Genomic DNA, 10,756 nt, shown 5'->3' with positions numbered 1-10,756 from the left:
GAGGGGGAAACAGTTCCGGCAGGGCAGGTGCCCGTGCTGCGATGCACAGAGCACAAGGCCTCCCTCACTGGCACAAACCTGGCTGCGACTCAGTTTCACCTACCATGAAATGGGGGCCGATGAGACAGTAGTCACAGCTCTGTGAGATCCCTCCAGTCTCCCAGATCCCCCCTCACCCTCCTGCCCAGCCGCCACTCCGAATGGGCCTGCGAGGAACTGTCCCCACACAGTTCGATGGGGACCTGGAAAAAGGCCCCACAGGGGACCCCCACTTTGTATCTTGAGTTCTCCCCATCGAGGCACTGAAGCCCTGAATGCACCCCCACCGCTCCCCCAGGCCAGCCTCAATGTGGGCCACACCCTAGGGAATCTGGTTCTGCTGCAGTGAAAAACGGGAGGGGAAGGGCCGGGCTGGAGCTACCTTCTTATGTCAAACCCCACCAAGGCCAAGCCAATGGCTCCAGCATCACGAACAGGGAAACAGGTTCTGAGATGAAATGAGCTGGGGACCAACCCAGGGAGGCTCAGTGGGTCTGGCAAGAGAAAGGGCTCGGGCCCAGGCCTCCCGCTGGCTTCTCCGCAGACCCCTCAGAAAACAGCCTCCGCAGGGACCACTCCCTGCTGCCCTGAGTGCCATATACAGAGGCCACTCAGCTAGCATGCTTAAGATTCTAGATGCCCACCATGTGCCCCTCTGAGCCTCAGTTCCCCCACCTGCAGAGGGGTGAGCTACTCTACCACTGGCCAGACCCCTGTATCTTGCATCTAGGGCCGACCTGCCTGGAACCACTGAATCAGAGCGCAGAGGACCAGACACTGTGCCAAAATGCGCCCGCATCTTATCTTTAAGCTGGCTCCATCTTCTCAACTGCAACAGCAGCTAGCGCCCCAGCCACCTACCCACCTAAGACGAGCCCAAGGCAAGTTCCCTGATGGCACCCCTCCCCACTGGGTGGGCATCAGCCCTGTTTCAGCTGGCTGTCTAGAGGAGGGGCCCCTTCCTGCTGGAAGATGAAGGGCAGGTAGCCAGGACCCTGGAGCAGCCCAGCGAGTGCAACAGCACTCCCCCTGGCCTAGCTCCCCAGCCTCAGCCCCCAGCTACCTGCCTTGCCATTACCCTGGCTTCCCAAAGCCCGGGCTCTGACCCTGTGGCTCAGCAGGTAGATCGCTAGGCACTTCCTACTGAAACCAATCTGGGAAGCCTGGCCAGCCCAATGAGGCCCTGCCTCCCCTAGTATCCTCATCAGCCCAGCCAGTTGAGCTGCAACCCTGGCAACACATGCTCTCGTCAATCCCAGCCTGAGAACATCAAGAGCAGGGGGTCGGGGGGGAGTTCAGGGGCAGGGGTGGTAGATGGAGCGGCAGTAGCCTGAGGTCTTGAAGTCTTGCCTGAGGAGGTCAGGGTAGCTCCAGGCTGTGGGAACATCTTCCCACCAGGGCATCAACCCTCCGGGGTGCCTCGGGTCCTCCCACACTGCCTGTCCGAGGACTGTTCCGGTCTGGGAGGGTTGGACTGAGCACACTGGCGCCTGAGAGGCGGCCTCGGGGTCACTGGCTTCCACTGTCCCTATGTGGCCCAGCTGGGCCCAGCGTTCTGCTTCCCCTCAAGTTTGAGGGTACAGGCCTCACATTTTGGAGTATCTCAAGTCTGAGGGCTGTGAGGGTGGCCCCAGCACTGAGACCCACCAGAGGCCTCTGAGCATCAGGGGCCATGAAAAAGGGCCCCCCAGTGAGTCTCGGACCCTCTGGGGACATTAATTTGACTCTGACCATGCACTGGTGCTGGGCTGGGCCTTCTATGTGGGTCTCGTGAGCAGACGTAGGAAGCATGACTTGCCTGCTGGCCGACACCAAGACTCAAGAAGTAGTCACCAACCCCAGGTCCCTCGGCTTGACACAGGCTGCTGGTTCTGAGCCCCACATGCCCCAGACAGGTGAGGAGAGCCCATGGGGCCACCTCAACAGAGACCAGCGTTTGCTCCCTTTTTCTCTACATGAGAAGGGTCAGGCTGCCCCAAGCCCCTGGCATGTGTGTGCCAGGTGCAGGTCCCTAGAGTCAGAGCCCAGCAGGACCAAAGAAGGGCGGGTGGGGGTGCAGGTGCTGGGAGTATGCTGGGGGGAGGTCTGGCTGCTGGGTTTAGCGGGGCAGGGAGCTGAGCCAGGGAGACAGGACTCTGCTGGGTGAGCCCTCTAGGGTCACTCTGTGAAGAACCCAGAGGCCACAGCAGGAGGCAACCCCCCCAGCCTCTAAGCTGGGTGGTGAGGAGAGCCCCCTTCCCCGTGGCTGCTGGGACAGCTCCACCCTGACTCCCCACTGTGCTAGCCCTCAGTCAGTAACAGGAACCATGATAATCACACCACATCCCAGGTCTCCCTGCATGTACTTGTTCCAGCCTCCTAACCCCAAGCCAGGGGCTCTTGCTGTTTCATCTACAGGTTAGAGCACTGGGGTGCTGGGAATGGGGTGTCCCAGTGGTCTAACTGCTCACTGCGTACCCCAACTTTAGAGTTCTTAGGGCCTGGCCATGGAACACAGAGGGCTCTATACCTCCTGAGGCTGAGTAGTGGCCGGAGCCCGGTCTGAGGATAATGGCCAGCAGAGAAAATGAGGCTCCCAGGTCAGCCTCTAAGCTGCAGGCAGAGCTCTGGGCCTCCTCCTGGGGCTGACCCACCAGTGCATGCAATGAACACTGTGGCAGGGTTAGGCATGGTGCAGGCAAACCCCTAAAGTGTCTCTAGGCAGACCAAAGAGCTGCCCAGAACAGACCCCATCCAGCTGCCTGGGCCCTGAGGACTCAGTGGAGGGTGCTGTTCTGAGTGTTGGGCTGTGTCCTGCCCACTCTTCACATGGTGCCTAGCACACCCAAGTGGGACTTCCAGCCCAACCTGGGATCCCATTTTCCTTTCCTCCCCAGGAGCCCCAGTAAACCTTGCAATAAGCGAGTGCATGCTGGCTTGTGGTCCACCAGGACCCACTGATTGTTTTCCCACTTGGCAATTTTCACCCTTCCCAAGTCACTAGGCTGTTACCTGGAGGACCAGCTGTTGCCAGGCCATTGGCAGGGGCTGCCCACCGCCCATGCCACCACTGACCATGCCAGGCTGCTGGGCACGCTCCAGTTGCAGGGCAACATGGCGCCGCTCCTGCTCCAGTGCCCGTGTCAGCCTCTCGAAGCGGGCCTCCTGCTCCTTCACCGAGGCCAGGATGCTGGCGGCCGAGTGCACATTGCAGTCCTCCATGACCAGAGCGCCCGCCAGCTGCAGGCAAAGCAGAGTAAGCTCAGTGGGGTGGGGCACAGCCTGGCAAGGCCATCATGGGCCCCTGCCCGCCCCACTCACAGACCATACAACTCACTCCCAGATCAGAGCATCCAGCCCTCTAGATGGAAGCACATTGATTAAATTCTAAATTAAAAGCCATTAATCCGAGGCTGGCCGGAAGCAGCCGGCTCACTCCCCATGGGTCATGGGACTCTGACCCGGCTCCTCCGCTTCCTGCTAGGCCTAGCAGAAACATGGGCCGTGGGCGGCTTGGAGCCCACTGGGAAGGGCAGGAAGAGCTCATTAGAGCTTCCTACCTCCCAGGCCCTCTGCCACCCATAGCACATGCCAGCCCACCCTCCATTTCACAGGGCCACCCCACTCCCATCTCACAGAGGCAGATGCCAGGGCCAAGAAAGGGTGGGGGACCATTTGTAGCCACACAGCTGGTGTGGCATGGCCAGTGTGGCCAGCAAGCAGGGAGTGAGAAGCTGCTCCACTGATAGGTGCCCAAGACCCCGAGGCAGGCACAGGTGACCACAGCCTGAGAGCTCCCGACAACACTGGTCTGCAGACCAGCAGTCCAGCCTCCACTCATATCCACATTGGCGAGGAACAAGAGTGGTGCCTGCTACACGTGACAGAGTAAAAACTGAGGACAAGCCTGGTTGAGGTTCTGGCTGGGACTGCATGAAGTTAGAGACCATAAACCTGAAGTGGCTGGTGTGTATGATGCCCTATCCAGAAAAGGGCAGGGGCCAGGCATCTGAGGCCAGGCACAGGGTGGGATTGGGCCTGCTGGGCCCAGCCCAGTGTTGCCCCTCAGGGCCCCAGAGCCCCAGGGGAGCAGGCGAGGGCCATGAGGGCTTGGCAGCTGCAGCGACAAACCAGCACTTTCCCTCCCAGCTTGCCCCCTGGCTGCCCAGCATGTTTGTTTTTCATGGGTAAAAAAAAAGCAGGACAAGTATGCGGAGCTCAGATCCAGGCTCACCGCAGTGGGCAGGGCACAGCCACGAGGCCACACTGCCCAGAGCACAGTGAGCATGGCCGGGTGCCCAGGGCTGCTCAGGCATCCTCCTGCCCAGTCCCGCCAGCCCACTGAGGCCAACTCCGCTGGATCCCTTGCCCTTGCACCAATATAGGGCCCTCCACGGGGAGGACACGCACTGTGGGTGACATCCCCAGAGTGTCAGCACTGCTGCTCACTGGTCTGGATGGAGCCAGCTGCAAGGACAGACCCTCCAAGAGGAAAACCAGCACTGGGCTCAGCTGTGCCAGTGCTGGCTGGGCCAGCAACACGGTGCGGGGACATGGGTGCACCTCATAGGTGAAGAGACACTGTGGAGCCCAGCCCCACCGACAGCTGGGAAAACAGGCCCAGCAAGGGCAAGAGACTAGTGCAGGCCCCCAAAGCTGCTCTCCATTTCCCCAGCACCTGTCCCACAAATGAAACTGTCAACACGACCTTTTGGGGAAGCCAGCATGAGTGGAGGAGCTGTTTTAAGCCAGCTGCAGAATGGAAGAATGCAGGGAGAGCTGGGGACCGCCGCCCAAGACTGAGGTGCAGACTGGGCACTCCAGCAAAGGGATAAACAGCACTGCACACCCAGAGCATGGTCACACAGCTCTTCTCTACACACCTGATGCTGTCTACCCACAGGCCCCAGACCCACCAACACAGGGGAGCCTTGCACACGAATGGACTGAACCTAGTGCTAGGCCCGAGGTGGGAATGATAGGGTATTCCCCCTGGGAGGGCCAGGGCGGATGGCAGGGGCAATGTCACTTGAGCCCTCAGCCCAGTCCTGGCTGCAGCACCAGCTCATCTCAGCTGAACCTCAGAATCAAGGGACAGAAGGGAATGGGACGCTGCCCTGGATGGCAACAATCAGGACCACAGGGTAGCCATTGGCCTCGTGGACCTGGGGTGGCTTACTTCCCTCCCTGTGCAGAGACATGGACCCTCGCCTACACCACACACTCTATCCCCCATCTAGCAGGACCAGGCTTGGGCTGCAGACCCTGTGGACAGCTTCCCTGACCTAAGCCCCTCCAGCACACCCTGGCTCTGGGGTCTAAAGATGCCCACCCTAACGGGGGCCCACTGGCTCTGGCTGAGGGCTCAATACTCCAAGGCCACAGTGGGAAGGTGACCAAACCCCACGATGACCTTCTCATTGCCGAACTTGGCTTGATTGGTGCAAAACGATCATGTGTCTCCCTGGAGACACATGTTGGCCAGTGTTGGGGGGAGAGTCCGGCAGCCATGCTCAGGAGAGCAGAGACCTCGGTGCTGGGCCTGTGCCATCTGCCCCAGCCACAGGATGCACCCTGCATTTGCCCTGGGGAGAAGTGCCCTGGGCCTGCAGGTCATGGCCTCGGCATCTCAGGTGTCTCAAGAGCAACCCGGGATACACTCCAGGCAGAGCACAGAAGGCCCAGGCCCACTCCCCTGACATGGTGGCCTCTGGCCTATGACAGGAGCCCGTGTGGATACAAGGGATCCTGGCCCAGAACCAAAGAGGGCTGCTTTTCAGATGATAACTCAAAATGCTGTTTTTATATTCAAGTAATAAATATATGATGTCAAGGAAAGCAAAATGTGCACGGATTCTTAAGATCGATGGGGCCTGAGTGGATGCTGGGCAGAGTGGGCACCGGATTTGCCTTTGCTAGAGCCCAGGAGGGCCCTGGGGGCAGGCTGGGAAGGGGGACACTGCAGGGACCTTGGCTATCCTCTCCAGCCAATGCCAGCTTGGCCTCCCCTAACCTGGGAAGGGCCCAGCATTGCCTTGTGGGGTGGACCCCTCACGACCCCCCACCCAAAACACAGCAACCAGCTTCATGCCCAACTCTGAGGAGGCCACTTCTTGCCAAACATGCTGGCCCCAGAAGTTTACTTAGCAGAAAGGCAGGAATGACACTGCACAGCCCACGAGTGACCAGACATCACGGCCATGTGGACAACACCATGTTCCAACCAGAAAACATCAGGAACTGAAGAGGGGCTGGAAAGGTCAGGGCTAAACTGAAACTCTGAAAAATAAACTGCAAAACAAAAGTGACGACCCAGCCCCAGCCACAATGGACATTGGCCACGTACCCAAGGGAGTCCAGGACCAGGACGAGAGCCTCCAGGTGCTCTCACAGGACGAACTGCTGGGCAAGCAGGAGGCCCGAGGAGAGAAGCATGGCAGGAGAAAAGGGTGGCCCCAGGCACACAGCCCATAGGAGACTAGAGGGAGGGCAAGCAAAGGAGAGACCGGGAAGGATGGACAGACAGATGGATACAGGGATGGATGGGGGATGGATGAATGAATGGAGGGTGGCTGGGGCAGTGGTGGAGGATGGACAGAGGGATGGACAGATTGATGGAAGGGTCGGGGGATGGTGGGGGATGCACAGAGATGAATGGATGGATCAATGGGGGATGGTGGGGGATGGACAGATGGATGAATGAACGGGTGGCGGGGGATGGTGAAGGATGAACATATAGATGAATGAATGGATGGGTGGGTGGGGGGATGGTGGGAGATGGACATACAGATGAATGGATGGATGGGTGGGTGGGGGGATGGTGGGAGATGGACATACAGGTGAATGGATGGATGGGTGGGCGGGGGGATGGTGGAGGATGAACATATAGATGAATGGATGGGTGGGTGGGTGGGGGGATGGTGGAGGATGAACATATAGATGAATGGATGGATGTGTGGGTGGGGGGATGGTGGAGGATGAACATATAGATGAATGGATGGGTGGGTGGGTAGGGGGATGGTGGAGGATGAACATATAGATGAATGGATGGGTGGGTGGGTAGGGGGATGGTGGGGGATGAACAAATGAATGGTTGGATGGGTGGGTGGGGGGATGGTGGAGGATGAACATACAGATGAATGGATGGATGGGTGGGTGGGGGGATGGTGGAGGATGAACATACAGATGAATGGATGGATGGGTGGGTGGGGGGATGGTGGAGGATGAACATACAGATGAATGGATGGATGGGTGGGTGGGGGGATGGTGGAGGATGAACATACAGATGAATGGATGGATGGGTGGGTGGGGGGATGGTGGAGGATGAACATACAGATGAATGGATGGATGGGTGGGTGGGGGGATGGTGGAGGATGAACATACAGATGAATGGATGGATGGGTGGGTGGGGGGATGGTGGAGGATGAACATACAGATGAATGGATGGATGGGTGGGTGGGGGGATGGTGGAGGATGAACATACAGATGAATGGATGGATGGGTGGGTGGGGGGATGGTGGAGGATGAACATATAGATGAATGGATGGATGGGTGGGTGGGGGGATGGTGGAGGATGAACATATAGATGAATGGATGGATGGGTGGGGGGGGATGGTGGGAGATGGACATATAGATGAATGGATGGATGGGTGGGTGGGGGGATGGTGGGAGATGGACATATAGATGAATGGATGGATGGGTAGGTGGGGGGATGGTGGGAGATGGACATATAGATGAATGGATGGATGGGTGGGTGGGGGGATGGTGGAGGATGGACATATAGATGAATGGATGGATGGGTGGGTGGGGGGATGGTGGAGGATGAACATATAGATGAATGGACGGATGGGTGGGGGGGGATGGTGGGAGATGGACATATAGATGAATGGATGGATGGGTGGGCGGGGGGATGGTGGGAGATTGACATATAGATGAATGGATGGATGGGTGGGTGGGGGGATGGTGGAGGATGAACATATAGATGAATGGATGGATGGGTGGGGGGGGATGGTGGGAGATGGACATATAGATGAATGGATGGATGGGTGGGCGGGGGGATGGTGGGAGATGGACATATAGATGAATGGATGGATGGGTGGGCGGGGGGATGGTGGGAGATGGACATATAGATGAATGGATGGATGGGTGGGCGGGGGGATGGTGGGAGATGGACATATAGATGAATGGATGGATGGGTGGGCAGGGGGATGGTGGGAGATGGACATATAGATGAATGGATGGATGGGTGGGTGGGGGGATGGTGGGAGATGGACATATAGATGAATGGATGGATGGGTGGGTGGGGGATGGTGGGAGATGGACATATAGATGAATGGATGGATGGGTGGGTGGGGGGATGGTGGAGGATGAACATATAGATGAATGGATGGATGGGTGGGGGGGGATGGTGGGAGATGGACATATAGATGAATGGATGGATGGGTGGGTGGGGGATGGTGGGAGATGGACATATAGATGAATGGATGGATGGGTGGGTGGGGGATGGTGGGAGATGGACATATAGATGAATGGATGGATGGGTGGGTGGGGGATGGTGGGAGATGGACATATAGATGAATGGATGGATGGGTGGGTAGGAGGATGGCAGGGGATGGACAGAGAGAAACGGATAGATGGGGGGATGGTAGGGGATGGATGGATGAACGGATGGATGGGTGGGTGGGGGGATGGTGGAGGATGGACAGATGGATGGACAGATTGGGGATTGAGGGCTATGGACAGATGGGTGAATGGATAGGGAGGTGGATGAAGTCATAGAAGGGTAGACAGCTAGATGGATGATTGGATGGGTTTATAGATGAATAGATGGATGAGTAATAGACAGATTTGTGGGTGGGTGGCTGGAGGGATGGGAGAAGAGGAGGCCAGATAGAAGGGGGTGTAACTGAGTGAGTGAACAAGTGTGTGGACAGGAGGCTAGTAGGTGGTTACGTAAGAAAATGAGGGGAGATGGGAGGATGGGTGAATGGTGGCTAGTTGGATGGGAAGGTGGCTGGATGGATATGGGTGGTGGTAGAGGGATAAAATGATGGAAGAATGTGTAGGGTGGGCAGATGGGATGCTGAAGGCTGGATGGATGGAGGAGTGGATGAAGGAGAAAATAGAGTGGGATGCATGAATGGAAGGGTGGGTGGGCTGTGTAGGGGCCAGTGGGCAGGAAGGAAGTGCTGGAACCTCACTAAGTGGGGAAAGCCCCGGCCCACAAACCCTCTGGGGCAAACCATGATCAACACACACTGTGAGGAACACGAAGGCACAATGAGGAACCTGAGGGTAGAAGCTAAATCCTTTCCCTGAAACCAAAGCTGACGTTTGACGACATCTTGCCGACCCAGACATTCCTCCTCGGGAGTGCAGCCAGAGCCTTGTTCGGAAAATGAAATTATGGGGCCCGAGTCCAATGTGGGTTGAGGAATTAGAGGAATTTCCGAAGGGTCAGGCCAGTGAAGGGTGGCAGGCAGGGCCTGGCTCCCATCCTGACCCCTTGCCAGCTGTCTACCAGAACACAGCCAGGGCTGCGCTGGCCTCCGTGAGGGGAGAGAGGGGACGGATGACCATCGAGCCTCCTCCCACATCCCCTTTCCCCTCCACCCATCCCTACAAGGAGGAAATGATGCCAGAAGTGCCCTGGCAGATGTTGGACCCAGGCCCAGCACCGACCTTCTGCCTGGGAGGACATCCTGGGAGCTGCCAGCACAGAGACTTGCTCGCCCCCCTAGCTGGCCAGGCCTTGTGGGGGCCCCATGTTTACCCTGTTGCCCCTACTGTGGTCAGATGGTGCCCGAAGCCTTGCGGGTAGCTTCTGGCCAAGCCCACTGGCCGGGCACTGTACTCAAGCTGGGACAGGGCCAGAGCCAGGGGCCTGGGGTGTGGGGTTCACAGGGCGGAGTCCACGTGCATCTGTGCCAAGGCCAGGACCACAGTCCCTCGCAGACTGTGTTGGGTCCGGGGTGCCTGGGCTGGGGATGACTGTTCTCAGCCTCTAAGCAGCAGAAAGAACCCCCGAGGAAAGATGCACAAGCGTGACTTTGTGACTTTGTGAGAACGAAACTTTCTGTATATCCAAAAAAAAAAAAGGGCCACACAGTGTGGTCATGTTTTTTAAAGAACTGACACCATTTAGAGCAACACATGCAGTGAGCGTTTTGATGAAATGATGGGTGCCGGCGTTACTCGCAGACCATGACTCCAGCACGGTGAGGCTGGTGTGGGGTGTGCAGGACCCATCACACTAGGCTCTCCACTTCTGTGCATTTGTGATTTTCCATAATGGAAGAAGCAGCCACAAAGAAAATGAAAAGACAATCGACATGTTGGGATCAAGTATTTGTAACATACAACAACAAAGTGGCATCCTCAGCCCATTAGGTGCTCTCATAGGCTGCTCCAGAGCCCCACAGTCCTGCCCCTGCTGGTCTACCACTCCTCGAAGCACGGGCCGCTGGCATAATCAGAACCTCAGTAGGAAATGGACAAACCAGATACCCTCCCCACCAGCCAGGCGAGTGAAAGCAGAGGCCAAGGACTAATCTCCCCAGGGGCCAGGGTGGTGGCCACTGTCGGAGAGCCATAATCAGATTCAGCCTGGAAATTTGATTTCCCCAGCAGAGACAGCTAGCCAGGCTGGATGAGACGCCATCAGGGGGTTGGGTAGAGGGACAGAGATAGCTCCCTAGGCTGTCCACATGCTCACTCAGTGGCACCCGCTGATCATGTG

The 10,756-nt window shown here is 57.7% G+C and overlaps 1 protein-coding gene across 8 annotated transcripts in view; it reads right to left on the bottom strand.

The window, feature by feature from the left end:
- ARVCF (ARVCF delta catenin family member) overlaps nt 1-10,756 on the bottom strand; it is a 59,608-nt gene that overhangs the window by 21,320 nt on the left and 27,532 nt on the right. For all 8 annotated transcript variants that reach the window (XM_024240237.3, XM_054543657.2, XM_054543667.2 and 5 more), the window contains one exon: nt 3,031-3,258. In XM_024240237.3, coding sequence (XP_024096005.1) covers nt 3,031-3,240 — 210 coding nt within the window. In that variant the 5' untranslated portion in view covers nt 3,241-3,258. The remainder of the gene's footprint in view (nt 1-3,030; nt 3,259-10,756) is intronic.

The sequence above is a fragment of the Pongo abelii genome, chromosome 23 (genome assembly GCF_028885655.2).
Source record: "Pongo abelii isolate AG06213 chromosome 23, NHGRI_mPonAbe1-v2.0_pri, whole genome shotgun sequence".
NCBI lineage: Eukaryota > Metazoa > Chordata > Mammalia > Primates > Hominidae > Pongo > Pongo abelii.
The sequence above is the reverse complement of the archived record's forward strand: the minus strand, read 5'-3'. Positions and strand labels throughout refer to the sequence as shown.